Here is a 23516-nt window from a genome sequence, read left to right as displayed (position 1 = left end):
TGTTGTCCGGCGTTGGGTCTCTTCTCCATGCTTTCTCGAGGGCTCGGCAGTTCTTCTTGGAGCTCTTGAGTTCGTCGGTGAACCAAGTATCCAATACAGTATTGCTCATAAGGTCAACCATGCAACAAAACGATATCCACAGTTAGTAAAGCTTTTTATTCTTTTTTTATAAAAAATTTTAAATTTCCATTAACAATTGTGTCAAGGTTGTTCCAAGGGGAACGTGCAAATAGTAAGGGTGCTTGAGTAAAGAGAGTGAAAAAGGAAAGAGGGAATTATTTCAGAGGTTGTGACATAAGAAAAACTTAAATAAGTTAAGCAATGGACTGGTTGTCATTCACCATCCAAGTGCAAAAACCTGGTCACGTGTATCAGTTTATACGATAGATAAATCAAGCGATTATACATTCATTAGAAGCCAATTCTAATAGAGCACGTGGGCAGATAGGCGTATCCCAGGTATGTATGTATGGGGCGTCGACGTTTCGATCCGTCTTGGTGGCCTAGTGGTGGTTTGAACCTTGGCCTTGCGGATCTTCCTCAGGACTGGGGAACAACCTGGAAGGGTTGGGCCTAGTAGATTGCCCGCTGCGATGCGCGAAGCGAATCCCTTTAATGGAAATCCAGTGGTGTACCACATATGGCTGTCCTCCGTTAGTAAGGTGCCACACAGTAGAACTGGTGGGGGCTCAGTCGCGGGATCATGCTGTTACCAAACTTGCAGCCGGGTAACATTATCGCGACGGCTGCAAGTTTGGTAACAGCATGATCCCCGTCCTTAGCCCGGGATTGACTCCAATCGTGGTGAAAAAAGAATAAAAGAAACAAGTTTTGGAACGCAAGTGGGTGGCATCACGCGACTGAGCCCCCACCAGTTCTACTGTGTGGCACCTTACTAACGGAGGACAGCCATAAGTTTTTCTTATGTCACAACCTCTGAAATAATTCCCTCTTTCCTTTTTCACTCTCTTTACTCAAGCACCCTTACTATTTGCACGTTCCCCTTGGAACAACCTTGACACAATTGTTAATGGAAATTTAAAAATTTTTATAAAAAAAGAATAAAAAGCTTTACTAACTGTGGATATCGTTTTGTTGCATGGTTGACCTTATGAGCAATACTGTATTGGATACTAAGAGCTACCAAAATAGATTATATGTAGCTCAGAATATGTGAATGATATCACTAAGTTAGGAACTACCACCTATTTTGATTTATGGTCCAGGACCATTGTTTTTCGTATTACATTGTACCCAGGTCCTTGACATTTTTGGGTTACCCCATTTTTTGTAATGGTCTAACTGCATTTAAGCTAATGGCAGAGCCCTCTTCTTAGGTTTACAGGAGCTCTTCTATAGATGAATTTGCTACTTTTGACCACGTTTCATTTCACTTTTCAAAAATATTGTAAGTATTTTAGACTATTAATAATTCACATCCATGTTTTTAGTCCGTAACAGTTTACTTTTGATTTTGGACTTTCACAGATTGTTCAGAGGGGCGGCATTTTGATCACAGACAGAAAGAAAGGAGAGTTCACAACAAAAGATAATGTCCAAGATCTGAATCGTTTATTGAAGCCAAAAAAGGGAGAGCAAGTAACCAGTTCTGCGTTGCCAGAAATGGAAAAGCAGGTGGGTAAAGAATGATAAATCAACATTATCAAGTCGCACGTGGATAGAACTTGCACTAGTGGCTGTGAGTTGTACTGTGTGTGCGCTGAAGGAGTAATACAGGGGTTCAACTAACACGGTCTATAGATGCATCTTTGGTAAGCAGGGTGGTGGAGGAGGATCCTTGTTCCTATCACTAGCTCCAATATGATTTCAAACACCAATGAAAATCCTTCACTCTTCAGCTGTCTTCATGCAACGTGTCCATAGATGATTGCAGCAAAGAGAAAACTTATTTAGTTTGCCCATTCCCACGTTCATTGTAGCAAAACCTAACTTTGACTGGGTTCCTTTGATATCTCATTATTGCCACTCTGTCTTTCGCAAGCCATCAAAAACGAATCTATGGGTGGCGACGTCATTTTTTTTATTCTGATTGAAGCCCATGATACATCAATTTGATGTGGATTACATCAGCAAGGATGTTAAAATTTTTCAATCTAAAATATATTATTTTGTATAAAATATATATTCACATATAATACAACTCTGCAAACCTATATCTAATTAGCAAAACATGAAATAAAACCCTAAAAATAGAACGATGTAAGAAACTAAGGTGAGGTAGGCTGGAGGGGCAAGGCAGTAAGAGTCTGTGATCTAAAACGGTGAACAACTAAACTATTTAGTAATGGGACCAACTTTTTTTAGACATGAAAAATAGCTGCTGTCAGACTTATTGCGGTCCTTATTTTTTCTGTGCCAAAGTGTTATTTAAAGGGCAGGGTACCTCTTCATATTATATCTGGTGAGAATTATCATTTTTACTAGGTTTGATTTAGAGCCTAGTCATCTTTTCCTTTTTGGCTAGATGTCCCCTCCATATGGCCCAAACACGTTTACATAATAAATAACTGATGTAACACATATAAGCAGAAGGGTTTCATCTTCTTCCATGCTCTTCTATTCTGCTTTGCTCCTCAAAGCACAGATCGATATTCTGGACTGTATACTGCACCATAAAATAAATCACCTTCCTTCTGATTTCCAGTAGTCACCGAACCTTGTTTTTAGCAACTGATGATTTCAAGCCTGCTTACCAGTTCTTACGCAAGATTTCCCACAACATTTCATTACCCATCAACCCACTGAACTTCCCAACCTTATTCTAGACACCAGGAAAGACTGATGGTTCATCCTGTTCATGTGTGCTTAAACCTCTTGATTCTTTTTTTTTTTATCCACCTATTTATTGATTATTAGCAGCTTTAAATAGATATAGTTTTTCAAAAATTGGTTTATAATGCAGATTTACCTTTTGCCTTTTACGAGAAATATCACAGTTGGGACAGAATTGAACAGTATGGTCCACCGCTGGCATGTTTTATTTCCAGAGCATATCTCCACCCACTGCAGAAGACCCATATCTCTCTTCCCTGTAGGGAAGGAGGACCTCTTTCACTTAAGCAGGCGTTTTGTTTTTCATCAATTATGTTCTGCTTCTGTTGCTTGCATGTTAATAATAGGCGGCTGTCCTCTTGCAGAAGGTTTCCTCATGTGCGAGTGTGTTTCTAAATAATGGTATAGGAATAGAATTGTTGCTGCTGATGCCTTTCTCTAAAGCCTCGCACTTGTGGAACATTTGTTTTTGCTTATTCTTGCAATGAGATGCAAGTGAGCGATATAAGTAAAGCTAGAGAAAAGCATACACATGTAATGGGCAATTAAATCCACAGTAATTTCATGGATGCAAGGATGCATTGTATGCACCCTGGACCATGAATGCCTTCTTTATACAATTCTCAGATACTTTGCACTCTCTCCAACATCCTCAAAGTTGTAGAACACCTGATAGGCCTGCACCTGTCATTGTACCCGTGCATCTATCCACAGTTGACCATAGTCTTTCAGCCTACCAGTTTCAGTTTGTTCCTTGAAAGGAATAGTCCCTGAGTCTCATTCCCATGTTGTCCAATGGAGTAGGTTTTGGAGAATTTGAGTGATTTTACTCTCATTTTAGAACGTTTCACCTTCTGTCAAACTTGCTGCTTTGTTACTGCACTGATACTTCACCATGTTGTAATGGAAGAGACTGGTTTGTGGTACGTAAAGGGGATTTTCTGCACTATATTGTGCATGCCCAAAGTATGACTTGTTGCCTGTAGGCAATGTGTTGGGTTGATGTGAAGGAAATCCTTTAGCATAGGGTATACACTATCTATCTCTTCTTTTGTCTGTAATTCGATCTATGCTGATATTTTTGAATACTGAATATCTCTTGTCTGCAAATAGTATTCCAGGCCACTTGTACACAAAAGAACACCCCCCTCCCACACACACACATTTGTATATACTTGTCTAAATGTATGTTTTCTTTTTTAACACTGCTTTCAAAGATAGCCAATTGACCTTGCAAGATTACCGGCGCCGATTCCCTCAGTGTATAAGGCAGGCTTGCCAGCGGTAATGTAGAAAGTCTTTTTTTTTTATTTGGAATGCCTCTACATTAGTAATACATGGCAGCCATAGCTGCAATGCGCTGGCCCTGAAGTAATAATATCAGTAATACTGCACAGTTTATCGCTCGAATATCCGCTTCGATTGTATTTTGAAAATCCATTTTTCTTGTAATATGAGCTTAGGAGTTCTGAAAATACATACGTTTTCACTGCAATTTCACGCTTTTTATTTTTGGGATGCATACATCAATTCAACTAAACTAACATTTCTAATTAAATGGGCTGGGCTATACACAGGGGAACTACTTCAAAGTAACTGGAGAGCGACCAGTAGCTTATAGCTACTCATTGGTGAAGCCAGAGTTACAGCTCCTCTGATGCCATGGCTGCAGGAGATCACAGGACCTACCTTTTTAAGCAATTCTTATTTAGGCGCATTATTAACACCATTCCCATCCTCATGTTCATCAAATACCCCAACAGGTGCCAATCAGCGTTTGTTGAGCTCTAATCTAGACAAAATCCTACCATTTCTTTCAAATAGCTCCTACCGCCTGAGGACTAGAATAAATAATAAATAGTCCAGCTACTTTTCAAATGCATATGTGCAAAGGTTGTCCTCAGACACGACCCGTCTTGTCTGTAAATTGCTAGTTTTAAAACTCTTTTTAAGCTGTGATTTGCTGTTTGAATTAAACACAAACGCACAATGTGAGCATTCTGTGATCCCCTTTAACTTACGCCGGAAATTGACATCCTGTCTGACAAACCCTAAATGCTGATTGCCTGTTTCAGGGACGCTAAGCAAGCACGCCCAGATGTATTCACTAAAACACCACCGTCAATTTAAATTCCCCTCTATCACCTTAGTGCCTGTGTTCTTTTTTTTTTTTTAAATGATTTTTATTAGCAATTTTCACAAAATTATATAATATTTACATAAGCCCCCCACCCCCCCTTTGGACCAAGGTATTACTTCAAATCATACCCATCCACAAGAAAGAAAAGCAATTCGGTAAATCTGTAAGATAATACAATATGTGTTGTCAAAATCTATATAGTTACAATGAATTTTCTCCCAAATGAGACCATATTATAGACCAAGCATTTTAGGTGTGATCTAGTTGCCAATGCAAAAGCGGTCCCCAGATCTGCATCCCTCTTCTCTTTTTTCTCCTCCCTTTAGTTTTATATATGGCTACTTCCAGGGTGCAAATTGCTAGTAATCTAGTCCTCCATTGTGCAAAAGCCGGTGAAGTAGCATCCAGCCACGCTGAAGCTATACAGAGTCGGAGGACAGCCATGGCTACAAAAATAAGGCCCTGCATATGATTAGGTCTTTGATTATTAGATACTCCTAACACAATTTCCTCCCGAGTGATAGATATACTAACTTGGAGAATTTCTGAAAGGAAGTCAGAGATTTCCTTTATCCAACCTGATAGTTTGTCGCATGAGGCAAACATGTGAATCGTGTCAGCAGCACCCATCGAACAACGTGGACAGGTAATTCCCTTTCCTACTGCCCATTTTGCAATCTTATATGGTGTAAAATAAAGGGAGAAAAAGGTTTTATAAAATTGTGCCTGGAGATTTATAGACCTTAAGCACACCTGTGATAATTCATACGCTCGCAAAGGAATATTCGGTTGGATTGCAAGAGAGGTCTGCCATCCCAATAGATGTTTTCCCAGGTCATCAGGGAGATTATCCCTAAGAAGTTCATAGATGACCCCAATTTTAGGGGTATTTGGTCTGCATATAGTATCTAGTACGGTATTATTTTGAAACGGGTATTAGTGCCTGTGTTCTGAGCAGTCATTCTGATGGCTCTCCAATATATTGGAGGTGGGCGGTATGCCCAGCTGCCCAACAGATGGACACATTTGTTAGCACTTGCCTATTCATATACCAAACAGATGAGAGGGGACGGACATGGAACATGAGACTCAGTGCTGTGCGAATGAGAACTTTTGCAAATCTGCAGAGGCACAGGACGAGCAAATGTCTGAGGCAACCCAGATTCTATGTCTTGCTCATCAAGCAAAGGCTTTCCAGTGCTGGAATGCATTGAATGAGCATGACAAGTGCCAAAAGAAATCTGAGCTTTAGGAGAGCTGCCATCTGGAATCTGGCAGACAACATAGGCAAGACTCAGAATTGTATATAAGGAAAAGTAGGAGCAAATGAGAAAGCCTCTTGAATGCTGTTTATTTACTTTGTAAATTGGACATACTAATCAGGAGTTTCTCTGCGGGGAGTGCCAGAGTGTCTCAGAACTGACTCAGATTGGTCTCAAAATGAGGGTGCCTCACACTTTTAGTGTGTTGGTGACCCCAAAGTAAGGGGTAATAGAAATTAACTGGGGCAATTTTTTCAACCTATGGGGCTCCAATTCCAGGCAAAAATCCAGAGAGGAGTCACCAGGAACATTTTAATGGAGGCCAAGTTTTGAGTAGAACCGTAAAGTCGATTTCAAAGTTGGAATGCAAGTTAAATAAATTAAATTAGAGGTACATTCTGTTGAAGGATATGACAAATGCTATTGAGAACAATCTAGAGGATGGTTCTAGAAAACAGGCATACGATGGCCTGAAAATGGCCAATCTTAACAGAAGCCTGTGAATCATTAAAGTTCTAATAGCCAGGACAGAAAACCTGGAGAACGCTGTTCTCCAGAACCAGATCAGGGAAAGATTGCTAGGAACTCACACTCTTCATTCCAAATTAGATTATGAAATCTCTTGGGTGTGTCAAGAATGAGCACCTCTTCTAAATGGACAAATGTCATAGAATAACATTAAGAGTGGTCTGTTGTCGTGGGGGTGGAGGACTTGCGATGATGGCTTGATAAATATTCTAGATCACAGACCCAAAAGACAAAGAGGGTCCTGGACTCTATAAAGCAAAAAAAGAAACCTTTGATATGCAATAGCATCAACATTTGCACTTATGGCACACAAAACTGTGAAAAGAGAAGAAACCTTGTCCAGATCATAAAAATGGTTTTAATACATATATTGTAAAAAGCCCTTTTGCAGGCACACAACCTGCACTTTTACGGGTCACATGGTTTAAACTGCAAAAAGGCCTTATACCTTATTCCATGTGAGTGGTATGCATTAGAAACTTTAAAACAAACACACACATTGGTTTGAAATTACCTGATTAATGCTTTAACCTCATCCATTAGGGCCGATCTGAATCATTCAAATGCCCAAATATAACTGTTATGTCTATGACATTGCCCCAGGGCTGTTTGCGTGTGAGCCTGCCTCTGCAAGTCTACCTTATAGATGGGATCCTCCATAGGATATTATTTGAAATAAGAAAAAGAGTATTGCTATTGTGTTAATTTTCTCCAGTGTGTAGATTGCTGCTGCTGCCCAGTTGGTTATTCTAGCTGAGGACCACCTCTGGGTAGTAATGAAGCTAAGCACGGTAATCCATGCTTAGCTTTATTAGATCGCTATGCTTTCAAATGATTGTCACTGGTAAGAAACTTTTTCTACTTGGTCTTCTATGAATCAGAGAAAATAAAGAAAATAATTAATTTGAATGGTACCTTGACTTTATGCAATTAAGACTGTTCTGTACTCACCTATAGAAGTAGCAGTAAGACATCAGATGGTAATCAACTGTCCAATAAACCAAGAAATGTTTAACAGTACAGCAATACTGATCAATGTTTTTGTATTAATTTCCTTCTAGGTTGCAATGGCATCATTATCTGCTGTTATCAAGTATTTGGAGCTGTTATCTGATGATTCTAATTTTGGTCAATTTAGCCTCACTACTTTTGATCTGAATCAATACATGAGACTGGACAATGCTGCTGTGCATGCGCTTAACCTTTTCCAGGTATGTTCTCTGTAGGCAAACACATTTGTTGCACTGTATGTTTTGGAAACGTTCTACTCCAAAAGCTTTATAAGCATTGTTCCACTTGTTTAAAAGACTTGTACATCGCTGCAGGTGGTACTGTCTGAGTCACTGACAAACTATCCTGGCCATAGAAAGGAGTGGCGACCCCTTCATTTGTCCGGAGATAGGCAGAATGTAGTGAGAGACCGAATATCTGTCTGTCAGTCTGTGTGTGTACGTTTTTTTTTTTCCTTTACAAAAATCTCTAGCTTATTACTAAGTGGTAATTAGGGATTTTGCAAGCATTTGGAACAATGTTGCTAAACAAACGGTTGTGACGAATTCCTCCAGTTGCAGATGAAAATCATAAGTTTTCTAGTAGAACGGTAAAACCCTAGAGCTTCTGGTGGAGTACCAGGTTGGCAAGCTGACCCATGCAGAGGACAGAGCTAAGGCTCACCTGGTTTCTAATAACTGTCGGACAGTCTGAGCTTAGAATTTGGAGGTGAAAGGGTAAGTATAGTGGGCAAAATATAGAATTCTAAATTTGAATAAGAAGGGCGTTTTCCATCTAGGGACTTTATAGACCATGATGGTGAAGGCTAAGTTGTTAAAACGTTAAGGAACCCTGAGCTAAAAGTTACCCTCTAACTCATTTTGTGTATCCGTTCCAAACCCATCCCCGATGGGTGGCATTCTTTTCGAATTGTGGTATTTTTAAACCTAGAAAAAGGGATGAAGTGAAATGGCAGGCTCCAGCTTTAGAATTGACCATTTCCTTGTAACAGCAGTGAGAAACAAGCATTTTTTTCTCACTAGTGTAATGTAATTGCAGTTACCAATATTTGAAAGGCGTTTTTGCGATGGTGCTTCGTTATGGGACCCATATATAATGTACATAGTTAAAGATGGGTACCTGTGAATTATGGGCATGTCTTTCATCTCTAGGTCTGTGTGAAATGATAACGAAGAGATCTGGTCTTGATGGATCGATGTCGCACAAACCCAAAGGTGAAAAACATCTCCTTTATTTACCCATCTTCAATTTTATGTTGTACATGGGTTCTAAACCTGTCCACTGTTGTGAAAAAGCTTTTCAAACTGTGGCATTTTAAACATAGAAATAATCATTGACTGAAGGAGATGAGCTGCAGCCACAGGTTTGAACATCATGTCCCAGCAATGGAAAACAAGCTTTTTTCCCATTGATATGTATTTGCAGTGGATAACAGTATTTCGAAAAGCCTATTGAGGGTATTGGAGGGAAATCGGGACCACATATAATATAGAGTTTGCATATCCGCCACATAATAGTGTTTGAAAATGCTGAAGGATGAGCTGCTACCTAAGCAAGTGGTGTATATGTTTCTAGTGCAGAAGTAATTGTTGAAGTGTCCTGCAAAGGGCACCAGGAGATGAGGAAAGTCTGGTTTGAGCGGTCCATTGTTATGATAGTGATGTCTAGGGAGCCTAGGACTACCAGCCTGATAAGGTAATCAGCTGTGGTGGAGGCCACGTACAATCCAGACGATAATGACTTATTGTGTGACCATTTTGCAAAAATCCATACAGTTGTTCTAGGAGTGACACATTCAACCATGGCACTGATGGCAACTAAGATTTGTGGTTAGAAGAAAACATTAGCTGTTCATAGTCATTACATATGGCTTTAGATGTATCTGACGGTACCCTATTAAAGTCTTGGAGGTGGCAGCACAAGTGTACTCTCAGGCTGTCCATGCATGCTTGTGTTTAGACTGGTAAAGCAGAAGGTATTTCAACAGTGCCAGGATGAGACCATAGTGACTATTTGCTTGTTATACCAAGAAAGTATGAATCTTCGTAAGTGGAGGTAACCACTGCATACAGAAATGTTGAAATCATGCACCATCCAAGAAAGTGTATGCATTCCTGAATATGGTTCCTCTTTAGCAGGCATGGCATTCTCTGAAATTGAGGGTAGGGTTTAACCTAATGGTCATAATGCCCTCCTGCATTGCCCTAGTTCCAAATTCCAGTTTACAGATAGGGCAGCTAATTGACTAATCTGCCTGATCGTGGTCACAGCCAGGTGGTTCTCGGGATGCTCTAATTTGGTAGAAGCAAAGTTGCAAAATAGGTCAAATTGTGCTGACCAGCAACTGCAGGTGACCATTATGACCAATGTTCCTCGACATTAGCACTTCTGAATACTAGAGCTCAAAAGACATAAGGTTAGTCATTTACTTGACAAAGTGGTTTTGGTCCTCACTAACGGCACTGCAACAAAGCACTGCTTACAGGACCAGTGCGACTTAAATATGTTGTCTAGGTAGGCACAGGAAGTTAATATGGCTTTGGATACTGACAAGAAGCATATTTTGATGGTAGCCCATATACCAATCATAGTCAACATGACATACATGTTAAATGAGGATTAACAGGAAACACAAAAGTGAAAGAGAAAAATACAACACCTAGGTGTGCACTTTCAAGTAAGAGTCACACTAGACATCAATCCCTTAGTGACCAGGGATAACACAAAATGCCAAAATAACATTTGCACAAAATTAATCTTTGGAGAACGTGCTTGCGAATATTAGTCTGGGGCATTACCCCTTTTATGACTTGATGCTTGTACCTCTGATGCTACAGGCTCCAATGACTATGATCCTAGTTGCTCCAACATAGGCTGTCCAGGCATGGCTCTAGCATCTCATGAAAACCGTGCAAAGGTACATCTACTACTTATACATAATCTTAGTGGAAGAGGAGGGAACATTTCACACTCGAATCCTATGTCATTGAATTAAGCCATATGGAGCTCAACGTTCTAGTTTGGGTGTCTAAGACTGCATTCTCATATATACCTGTCTTAATAAAGGCATAAAGATAAACCATGCATACATTTTACATAGAAAAATGGAATCTATTTGCACATTATTCCACAGTACAAGGTAAAAATGTGTTGCATGTTTAGGGAAAGGGCATTATGGAGTAATTGAGTATGTATGAAAAGGCAGGCTTTCAATACACAGAAGTACTTGTACGTATGGGTGCCATTGCTGCTTATCTACAAAATGTAGAACCACACCTTCATCAGAATACCTAAACTAAATGCATTTATTGGCAGTTGAAAAAAATCATCCCTTAACTCAGTCCCAGCATCCCTGTCCGATATACACATTATGGTAACTAGACCTATGGGACCATACTTGAACCCCGGGCATTCGTGTGCCTCCAAGCTGTTGTGGTATATTGTATGTAGTAGCTGTCACCTATTTAAGAAGATTTGGTGAACTATGCTTGCTGGCTCTATTTTCAAATCACAAAGACTGGGTTGTACATCTCACAAGCTCATATTTTTTCTCAAAGGTAGGCACCCTATTGTTAGGCTGTCATGTTTTAGGTTTAAACCTTTAGTAACTGATAAAACCCCACCAAAAGGGATACCTCCTACATCCGGGAAGACATATAAACACTGATAATACACCTGCAAAGCTACAAACTAAAATGACATTCAAAGAAAAGGAAGTGAGAGAGAATGCTTCATTTTTATTTCTTCCAGAAGAGGCCAATACTATGTAATTTTTTTTATAAAAGGTAGCAACAAAAAAGAGTGGTCCAAGGTTACTTTTCGTGAGTTTTGTTAACTAAAATATTGTTTGTTTTCTTCAGATTTGTGTGCTTGGAATAAAGGTGTTTAGAAGCATGTTTTAGGTCTGATGTAATTATTTTATACACTGTAGATAATATGAGAATATTACAACCCTACTTGATTGTTTGGCAGTGTTTAATTCTTTCAGTATAATTGGTGAAATGGCTGTTAAGAATCTTGGCCAATATGTACCAGCACATTTACCCACAGACACAGAATGTATAAAACCATTTGATGCATCAGCCCCCTTCTCTAGCAAGTCAGTATTGATAGGAGGCCAACTGCCAAACACCCAGGCTTTCAACAAATGCAGTGTGTAGTGACATGTACCATGAAAAGATTGCTGTCTCCATGTAGATGGGACAGTGGTGAAAACATGGCAAAAGACTTTCCGCATACCAACAAAATGCTGAGCTGCAAGGCACCCTTTGTTATGTGTGAAACCTTCAGCCAATCCTGCCGTTTTCCCCAACTGCACTTTACTGCTGGGGCTTTTGAGCCAATTGTTACAAAGTTAACAACAAAATGTCAAACCTCGGAATACACTGTGATGTCTGATAAAAGGTCAGGGCTAATGTAATGTGAGACACTGGGCAGCTATGAATGTCCACACAACAGAAGCACCACCTTAATTTAGTCTGACAAAGAGTGCAGAAAAGCAGTGGCAAATATTCTTAAAGCATCAAGTTTCAGATGCCATACGATACTATTAGAGCGTAGGGCTACAAATTAATCAAATGTAATTCAAAATTGTAAAGGTTTCACAAGGCACTATGCTGTTGGCATGGTTTACCACCCCTACATTGTCTTGATATTCAGTAAGGAGTAGGCGATTGACCCCCACCTGTGTCCAGGAATTTTATTAAAACCTCTGAATATAGCATTCTTTTTTTATCCATGAATAGTTCATTAAACCAGAGAGAGACAAAGTGAGTATGGCAGATGTGATGTAAGAGGGTAATGAGGTGTGAGGTAGAATGAGAATGCAGTACATGCACTTATAATATTAAAACAGTCTGGCATAAGTCAATTAGGCACATTGTTAATAGGAAGCCGCTACACACCCTCCATTACTCCTCCTTCAAATTAAATATGGGCTTTATAACAATCACTGCAAAGAACGATGTTTTGTGAGCACTGGAAGACCGTTTTTGTCTGTTTTGGGGGTTAGTCAACTGAATATAAACTGATAAGCAATGATTTCAGAGTCTTTGGAAACACTGAGAAAATACCACTGAAATCCACAACAATAAACACTGAAAACAGGACAGCCTACCTATTGTATAACAATCCGAGCACAGAACTGCAACCTAAATTCCTAAATTTAAGAGATCTCTTTACATTTACTTGAAATTAAAGACCAGCATTATGTACCACACTATCATTTTATATTATAAACCATACCTTTGTTTATTGTGCTAATTCACACAGAGCAGCAATTAATAAATTCATTTTGACACTTGAATTACCAATCCTAATAATACATTCTGTGCAGGAGCAGATAGGCAACGACAATGACTATCACAGTTTCTGCTCACTAAAAGAAAAATACATTTTCCACATTTGTACATTGTTTTTAGTTTGCACAAAAAAGTTGTAACCAGGGCTGTCTTGGGCAATATACCTTTAGTGAACATTTGTTTGCTTGCCATGTGTGCATCGTCCATCTTGTAAACTAAACCTTACTGTGCACATGTTTCTAAAGACCACTACTTAGGTCTGTCAGCATTTAAGACTTTATTTTACTCCTAGACTGTCTCATGTTCTCAACCACATTGAGGGGAAAAGATGGACACATTTCAGTCCCTACCCAACATACTTTAGGGAACAGAGATACACTCTACAATGGGGAAAAAAGAAACAAAAAATTGAAATCTTTGTACATTGTTGAACTCATTGTGGTAACTCTAAATAGCAGCAATTAGTCATACAATAAATGAAATGGAGGATACTCATTTTACATTCCATTTTTGTTGCATTTATTGGAGGTCAGTTTCTCGAGGTGATTGGCAAATACATTGGTCATACAGTTTACCCTGTGCAGACTGTTACCAGCTCCATATGCTGCTAGATATAACGCCTGTGCCCTTCAGGCCCTGCATTCACCATCCTTCATCTCGTACTCCCTTAAATTATATTAATCTATGCAGATTCGTACTGTACCACTTCAAACTTGCCAAACATGGTGAAGGATGTTTGAGGAAGACGAGCATAAGATAGATGGTCTTCGGCCTTACGTCAGGATTCTGGAATTTTGTTCCAGGAGTCCAAAGCACATATTTACCCCAGTAGGAAGCCTCCTTCCATTGCACTCTGATTCTAGAGAAAACGAGCATCTTGGAGTGAGATGCACACACACAATACTCACGCACTATACTCGCACTAACTACACACTTGTTCCTAAGTAGCATAACCAGGAGAAGGGAGTTATATTTCCACATCACTCCTACTGAAGTAATCTAGCCCTTTACATAACCTGGCATGCAGCTGAGTTTAAAACGTCCAGGAACATTTGCTTCTATAAGCTGTTGTACGAGAAACTTCCCTATAATAGTTGTGATTTTAGATGAGTAAGTCTGCAGTGATCTTCGATGTGGGAAATGATGCTTATTCTCAGTAGTAGACTACATCTTGTTTGGCAGGCAATACTGTTTAGTGCGATTGATGTAGAAGCTGACTTTGTTCTTTAACATCCGAAGAACCATGTCATAAGCTCAGTCCCTTTCCTTCTCGATTTTTTTAAGGGTTCTGCTGAAGATACAAGTGGCACGCAGTCTTTGTCTGGATTACTGAATAAGTGCAAGACTCCCCAAGGACAGAGATTGATGAACCAATGGATTAAGCAGCCTCTTATGGACAAGAATAAGATTGAAGAAAGGTAAATACAAATTCTAGTAGGTTACTTTGCTAGTTACTCCATTATATAGTAGGTACAGTTAGGTGATGCTGTGTTTATGGGTTGTTTGTATACTTGAAGCAATGATAACTGGAAATGGGTGTAACTGTACTTCAATCTCTGAACTATCATTTAGGGTTTCACTTCGCTAGACTGTTTGCTTTTTCTGGAGGTTTAATCGTTGTAGGGAACAAGCTAAGATGTGTTTCTCCATGCCAACCTTGTGTTTCAGAACATTGTTTTCTGAATGAGCAACATGTTTCATTTAGATGTGGGAAACGGTTGAGGAGACCAATCCAACAGAAGTGGTGTTCATAGTTTCAGGGTCTGTCCAGTTTGTGACAAATTTCCCCCTCCTATAATCTTCTTTCTAAATATGTGGGGAGATTCATGGAAGTTAACTAAATTAGCGTTTTCTGTAGAATAATTGGCCACTGAAATGTTGCCTCCTGCTTCCTTGACAGCCTTTCCCACCTCCCAGGGTTACTAATTAAGGCTGCTGTGCGGCTCCAGTGAGTAGCCCTTGACCTCTTTTGGTCGTTGTGCCACTTCCCCTGCTGCCAGCTCCACGAGACCAGGACACTGCGCCCACTCTCCACTGCAGCCAGTTTGAGACTGCTGCTTGGAGGCCCACTGGGTTAAGACCTCCGTTTAGAGCTTTGTTTTGACTTTAGTTTGCTTGCTTTAATTTTGTTTGGTTGCCGTTGATTCAGCTTGGTTAATTTGTTTTGAGGACTTCGTTTGGGCCATTTTGGGTCGGAGCCCAGTTGTTTACCCCAGCCATTCTTCCGTTTTTCAATGCCCCATCGCTGTTCGTTCTCCACGCCCTCCCTGTCGCACCAAAGGCAAGTTAGTCTGCACCTGGACTGTGCCCAGCTCCAAGAGCCCTGGTCCTCCACCATCAGCTGCTACACCACAGAGGAGCTCCTGGCCCTGGACGCCCCAACAGCTGCTTCTCATCCTCTCCCTGATCTACCACAGGATCCTTCACCTGCCACCACTGCTGCTTTTGCTGCTACACAGGACAACCTGACCGCTCTGGACTCAGCGCATCTTCCTCTCGTAAGACCACTAACAATCTGGAACTGCTCCAAAGCATCTTGCTCAATGTCCGCTCCCTCTGCAAACACGCCACGAAAACGTGGGACACTATCCCCACCCTCTCACCTGACATGGCCTACATCACCCAAACATGGCTCATTCCCCCCCTCCTCAAACCCCTACATCGCCTCCACCACTCTTGACGGCTACGAGATGATACTCCGAGACCGCCCCAACAAACATGGCTGGGCATCGCCATAGTCTTCAAGGAAACAATCCGATGCACCGAAACCAACGATGACCCAATGCCTCTCATGGAGCACCATGACTTCTGACTACAAACTAATGCTAAGACCACGATAAGACACCCTCCCTAACAGACCCCAACTATCATTCTGCAACGCCATCTCCAACCTCACCTCCCCCTTACCATAGACTCCCACCACTCCGTCCTGCTCGGCGGTCTCAATTTACACATCGACTCCAACACTTTCATCCTGGAGAAGCTCAACAACATGGGCCTCACCCAACTGGTCACCGAATCCTACTCACAAAGCTGGATACACACTCTTTCATTTTTACCTCCAGTGACTTAATCAGAGTCACCCACGTCACAGAACTCACCTTGACCGACCACGCTATCATTACTTTACCAGCATCCCATCACCAAGCACTACAGCACCGTCCACCACAGCTGGGGCAAGGTAACCGAGACTCTATGAACATAGGCCCTCAGCTCCACCCAACTCGAAACTTCAGCAGGCCTTAATCAGGTGGTCCAGAACTTCTCCCCCTGGATCAACAAATGCACTGAAAGTCGCCCAGCTGAATCCAGCAAATACCAACATAACCTCAGAACAACCAGAGCTCAGAACCACCAAGTGCAACTGCTACCGACTCGAGAAGCGATGGCGCGTCACCAAGGACCCCTCCGACAGAGCCGCTCACAAAGCAGCCCTCAGCAAATACCCCCTGTCCATCTAGGAAACCAAGAGAGCAGCCATCCCTGACCTCATCGACACCAGTGCCAAACACACGAAGGAACTCTTAAGAATTGTCAAGGAATTCTCCAACCCGACAGTCGTAGAGAACACCATCCACCCCCACTAAGAACTCTGCAACACCCTCTCAGACTACTTGCACAGCATGATAGCCACCATCTACATAAACTTCCACCACCCCCCCCCCCCCCCAACCCACCACTGTCAGCCTCGACAACCTCAGACAACCAGCGTACACCAGCCGAACAATATCCACATGGTCTCTGCACACTACTTGGACTACCACAGCCATGTCATCCATCCATCCCGGGGGGTCCACTGACCCCTGCCCCACCACCTCCAACCTCTGAACCAACCCAATCCGCATGTAACACACCAGCATCCTCAACACCTCCATTTCCACAGCAACCTTCCCAGACAGGCATGCAGAGGTCAGACCCGTCCTAAAGAAGCTCTCTGCCGACCCCAGTGACCTCAAAAATTACTGACCGGTCTCCCTGCTCCCCTACCCTGCCAAAGTACTTGAGAAACATATCAACCAACAGCTAACCGGACATCTGGAGCAAAACCACCTACTTGATGCCTCACAATCAGGATTCTGTGCCAACCACAGCACTGAGACCATGCTGATCCTAGCCACAGACAACAATCCAAGCTCTCCTCAACCGCAGAGAAACTGAGGCACTGATCCTCCTCGACCTCTCTGCTGTATTCAACACCGTCTCCCACCACACCCTCATCGACAGACTCCACAATGTCTGCATACAGAAAAACGCCCTCCAGTGGATCACCTCTTTTTTCTCAGGACACACACACAGCATCCAACTCCCTCCCTTCACCTCCGCACCCAAGAACCTCATATGTGTGTGCCCCAAGGATCATTTCCCCCTCCCCCCCTCCCCCATTCAACATCTACATGACCCCGCCCTGGCAGATGCCGTCAGATCCCATGGACTCCACATAATCTTCTATGCTGACGACACTTAACTAATTCGCTCACTCACCGAGGACCCCTCCAAAGCCCAAACTAACTTATGCAACACCATGACCAACGTAGCCAGATGAATGATAGACAGCCGCCTCAAACTCAACTCAGGCAAAACAGAAGTACCGATCTGGAAGAACACCTCTGCATGGGACCCCAGCTGATGGTCAGCAGAATGCGGACCAACATTCACACTGGCAGACTATGCATGCATTCTTGGCATCTTCTTCAACAGCCAACAATCCGTGAAACGACCAGTCAATGCAGTTGCCGCCTCTTGCATCAACACCCGCCGTATGCTCCGCAGAATCTTCAGAAGGATCTCAATCAACACCAGAAAGACAGCCACGCAGCCTTTAATCACCAGCTTCCTTGATTATGGCAACGCGCTCTACGCCGGAATTTCCACCGAGCTCAAACCATACAGAACACTGCAGCTAAACTGATCCTGGACCTACCCAAATTGACCTGCATCACCCCTCACCTCAGGGACCTCCACTGGCTCCCCATCCAGAAGAGGTGCCAGTTTAAGATCCTCACGCACCGCATACAAAGCTCTACATGACCATGGGCCGTCCTACATCAACCATCGACTGAACTTCCACCTGCCCGCAAGACAACTGCCTCACTAGTCCTTGCACACACCCCCTGCATCCATTGCAGCTGCAGCAGGAGCTGCTCCTTCTACCATTGCGGCTAAGACCTGGAACGACCTGTCCCTCCACCTTAAAGCAGCACCCTCCCTGGCAAACTTCGAAAACAAAACTCAAGACCTGGCTTTTAGACATGGACCTCAGCGCCCAGAAACCCTGGAAGTGACAGTGCCACGCTATACAAATGCTGATTGATTGATCTCCTCAACCCAACCAGCTGTATACGAGTCATTTGGAGCAAGGATGCTTTAGTTGAATTTAAAACTAGATATTTTATTATGTCAACTTTTTGGTAAGAATAAATATGCTGCAGAATGAAGGATATCTGACTTCATGCCTGCTTTGTGCAACACTTCACTGACGATGCTTGGCACTTATCACCTGCCATTTGATATATATCGGATGTGTTCCTTTGCTGAGTTTAAATAGCCAATTCTGATTATTTAACGCTTCTCCAACACTTTTGAAAGTGTTTGAGTTGCTTAACGTACGCGTTTGTCAATGTCTGATTGTTCATTGTGCTTAGAAGATTTAGTTTTAGAAAAGGAACATGTTTTTCAGATGGAAGTTCTGGAATAGATGCTGACTCCTACTCTCATTTAAAGTCCATTCACCAAGGCGGTGATGAGAGGATGAAATGTAGGGAGATGTAACAGAGCTAAAGTATTTGATCATAAGTGTTTTCTTTGGAAATGTAGATCTCTGGCAAGTTAATAAAATCTGTAGTTCAGCTGGACTGCAGATCTTGGACTAAAAAGTTTTTTAGAAGGTGATAGGAATATGGCTTTAAATAGGACAGCCATAAGAGACCGCTTGCTAAGTGTCCTTTGTTTCTATGGTTCAGCAAACTGAAACACAGATGTAGATTTCTTCCACTTGAACAGAACTTTAAATTTTAATTTTGCAAATTATCAAATACCTTTTTCCATTTTGTAGGGTTTCCCATTTTGTAGTGGTCTGCCTAGCCACACCTTCATACGAAAGTGTATATTTCTTTAAGCTTTTGTCTTTGCTACACTAAAATTAATTTCCACTTGACCATCATATTTTATCATTCCTATGACCATTTACATAGCACACACACACCATAAGTTATTGTTGTTTAATCATAAGGTAGTATAGGCACCAAACTCAATTAAATACTTGTTGGCGACCTTGGAAGTATAAAAGACAGATGTGCCCTTGACCATAAACCTGTTACCAGCCAACAGTCTGCACGCTCATCTCTGCAAATATGCTAAGTTCAGTGAGCTACCTTACTAGCATTTAATTTAATATTAAATCCGTGCTTCTAAGTGAGCAACTTGGGAAACAGCCTTTACCACGAAGCATTTTCTACGCAATACGTTTACAACGATACACTTACCTCGTAAACGTCTTCACAACGCGTAATGCTTCAACGACCATCTTCACCACGCAAGCAACGTCATCACGGAACAACGTCATCCTAATCCGAAAAAAAGCATCAGTCCGTTTTCAGTGTCGGCGGAGACCTGCGGAAAAAGGAAAAAAAAAGAAGAAAGGGGGCTTGGGGGGTAAAATCGGGGTAACGGGAAAGCGTGGAAAACACATTCCGTTGTAACGCATGCGTGGTAAAGGCATGCGTTGCAACGGAATGCGTAGTAACGACATATATTCGAGCAACTTAGCTTATAGCTCTTTCTGTGCTATGGCACTGAATGCTTGGATTTTTGTAAAATGTATTTCGCCTTATCTATGTAGCTTACTGGTTCTGACTCTGGTCCTTTGCTATATTTGATATCTCTGAGATTTAGAAGTAAATTAAAACCAACCACTGACACACCGCATTAAGAAGTGTGCATGTGTAGTGTTCTGTTAGCCCAAAGATGTCATGCCTTAGTCACCTCATTTTGTTTTTCTGTTTAATGGTGAATCAGTGCTTTTCTTTTTCTCAGCCCTTAAGCATTTGCTCCTCTTGTTGACTATTGTTATTAGTTATTTCTTTATTGACCTAGTGTGAGGATTTGGCCAAGCTGAGAACCGTGCAGGAGCACTGGGGAGTCGACAGATGGCTAGCAGAGTGAATTGTGGGTAGGTGGAAGCAGAATACAGCTGTAGGTGGACATAAGATGAGTTGGCCCCGAGGCAGCAGGAAGCCATCAGTAGGGCTTGGCCCTCAGGAGCCATGGGTAGTTTGGGACTGAAGAAAAGCAAACCACGCAGAAATGTAGGGCTGCTGAAATGCTACCAGAGAGGATCTATTTGAGGAAAAGTAACCAAATGGAGACCGACAAGGAAGCAAGAACCCCTGAAACTTCTACCTCGACTAGGGTAAGAGTAATCCAGCATGCTGATCTGCCATACCGGAGATTATTTTCGCGGAGAGGAAAGTGAGAAGAACCTCTCCAGGTAATTTTTTGGGTGTGGGCCATGCACAAGGTTGTTCACACAGAAACAGTCAAAGGGCAGTTGGGGACCAACTCCACCAGTGGTACCAAAGGGGAGGGTAAAAGGTGGACTCTGTGACGTATCAAACAGGAGAGTGAAACCAAAAGGTGGGGATGCTGTTTGCTGTGTGCATGTCTTTGTTCTGTCCTACAGGCTGGTGTCTGGGCATCTGCAGACGAAGGGAGAATGACTATTGAGGTACTTATGTGTGCTACTTTGTAATGGACTTAAGTGCTGTACATTGCATCCACCTATACAAGAAATAGTCCTAATTAAATCCTTCACAATCACTTACTGGCTAGGTTCCTCTCGTTCCTCTGAAATGTGGGGTGTTCTCTGCATGCCTTTTGACCTTGACATACCTGCTGGGTGCTCCCTAAACACGCCTTGAAGGATTGTACAGTGCACAGTGTTGCTTTTGCATAAATGTTTCTTGTGCCTTACAGCACATTATGTTGTTATGTGCTAATGATCTCTCCTAGGTAAGATGGCAACAGACACTGGGTTCAGTGTTCAGCTTGGCATAGCCAACCCACAACTTTTTGTATCTATTAATACAGCACATTCATTTTTACAATAGACGAGCTTAAATGACTCATTCCAATACAGATATGATAAAAATGATACCTCCTCACCCCATTACCCCAGCAACTATAAATCCACAAAAGAATGAACTACTTTTAAGAAACATGTCATCCTGCACGCCAAGAGATTCACACCACTCTCCTCAGAAAGCTGCCTGAATATTCACCAACTTGTCAAAAATCAACACTGTCTCGTTTGATTGTCTCCTTAAAACAGAACCTGTGCTGAACACTTTAGTGGCTTTTAGGAAGTTGCTGACCGTTTTTAATTTTAAGTTTTGATGTCTTCAGCTTTCCAAACTAGTGCACGAATCGTTCTGCCGGAGGCCACAGCACCCAGTCTGTCAGGTATGCAGGGCTGAATTCAGTTTTCAGAATTAATGCAAATAAAATCGAAAAGGTTGGTTATAATGTGATATGGATGTTTGTTATGAGGGTAGGTTACATATATTAATTTTCACGAATAAATCGGACATTAGCAAGGACTATCTGTGCACTGAAGTGAGTACCCTATACTTATGTGTACTTCTGGTTCACATGCCTCCAGATTCCCGTATGATTGTAACTCTTCTAAGATTTACAGAGGCAGAACCCATATTGGAGTACTATCGACAATTAATTTTGCGATAATACCTTGACTTAACCTTGTCTTTAGCCAACATCTGTAGTGCAGTTCATTGAGCCAGTGATTGGCATTGAATTCTACAGTGCGTGAGTGGCTTTAGGAATACTGGAAAGCCTCGGTTGCGTCTGTGGCACTAATCTTATGGGTTTATATGTTTTGATTGTAGCATTCTAAACTGCATGAAAGCACCCAACCACTGAAATGTTCAGGGACTTACTTGCTGCACAAGCAGCTGCCATAGATGAGTCTTCTCTGAGGTCCTTTCTAAGTTTAACTTAAGGCACATCAAAAGTACTTGTTTCTCTAGCAGATAAAGGATCCAGAGAGTATGATAAGAGCAACGTCCTAGATACTATTGGTACCACTTTCTCCTGGTGAAAAAACTGGGCAAAGCTTAGTTCTCTAGATCCTACAACTTGTGGATATATTGGCAAAGCTAATGGCAACTAGAGAAATGGTTTTCCAGAGAGGCAGATCGATTTCGCTGTTGTAACTCGCACAACAAGAGAGCAGCAGGTTTCTTGGCGTACACCCTCTAGAGAAAAACCTGAAACCACAAAAATATGGCACCTTGTATCCCTGAAAAGAAAGCAAGAGATTTGGCTGGAAAGGCCTCATCCAAGTGCTTTCTGTCTGATGACCAATCGCCTACGAGAGGACCGATATTGCAGAGAGATCAAGAGTAGCTCTCAGCTATATGTAATAAGACTGGCAGTTCTATGGATGGAATCCGAGCTGATAAAATGGATCCTTGTTTAGCAGGTTTTTTTGTTCTTGTTTTGCAAGTATGACTGCAGGAGTGGTTCGTCCCTGTTGTGACTGCTAGGCTTGAACCCTGTCATTTAGGGTAAGTAGGTGCACTAGTTGTCCATGCTCACTTAAGTTTTTTCATGTGTGCCAAGTGTGCTGTGATCCTACTAGTGTACCACCAGTTGTGCACTATTATAACAAGCATTGGCATAGCCAATAGGTCTCGCCTTTGGGAACTTATATTTAGCCATGCAGCACATTATCCTGTTAATAATCCGGTCATTCCCATAATTTAAAGGAAAAATTTTTCAACCCACTTAATTACTGGTCAAGTGGTGCATTATCTACGCATTAAAGTATTGTAACCGTGTCTGTCTGTAACTCAACTAGTGCTCATATAAAGCCTGTGATACCTTTGGGTCGAGTTCACGCCATATAAAAACCTCAATAAAACATGTATACAGTGTTAGATGTAAAAATGAAGGAAACCTTTCCAGGATGACTCTGGCTTGTTTATTTTACTGACTCCCACGTTCTTAGGAGTTTGTTTCTAAGAGTGTGTGTGGGGTGGGTGGTTAGGGGGGTTGTAATTTTAATTTTCTGGCAACTGCCTTGCATGGACTTTCATAATTGAGTATTTTGTTGTTAGCGCGAAGTTAAGCACCGTGCAAATGGTCACTATTTGAACGTTCATCTACTCGACTCAAGTTTAGAGGCACCATGGCTCACAGAGACCGCGGTCTCCAAGAGCCTCGAGAGAGACAAAACTGCTGTGGTGCAGACCAGTTGCGCCCCTCAGCCCCTTGTGTTGTTGGCAGAGCCTGGGGTCGCCCCCATAGTTTCAGCAGCAGCAGGCGCGGGGGGCGCAGCGTATCCCGGCTCGGATCAACCCACCCCACATTCAGAAATGAATGTGCACGCTGCACCGTGTTGCCTGACAGACAGGCAGAGAGGCTTCTGCCGCTGAGACAAACCAGAGGGTACAGTGGGGAGGCAGC

The 23516-nt window shown here is 42.1% G+C and overlaps 1 protein-coding gene across 1 annotated transcript in view; it reads left to right on the top strand.

Annotated features, from left to right (window-relative positions):
- MSH2 (mutS homolog 2) overlaps nt 1-23516 on the top strand; it is a 576743-nt gene that overhangs the window by 32381 nt on the left and 520846 nt on the right. Inside the window, exons 4-6 of the mRNA XM_085612740.1 lie at nt 1489-1635; nt 7785-7934; nt 14319-14452. Of these exons, the coding sequence (XP_085468866.1) occupies nt 1489-1635; nt 7785-7934; nt 14319-14452 (431 nt within the window). The remainder of the gene's footprint in view (nt 1-1488; nt 1636-7784; nt 7935-14318; nt 14453-23516) is intronic.

This window comes from Triturus cristatus, chromosome 6 (assembly GCF_964204655.1).
Source record: "Triturus cristatus chromosome 6, aTriCri1.1, whole genome shotgun sequence".
NCBI lineage: Eukaryota > Metazoa > Chordata > Amphibia > Caudata > Salamandridae > Triturus > Triturus cristatus.
Note: the sequence above shows the minus strand (reverse complement) of the source record. Positions and strands in the feature narration are given on the sequence as shown.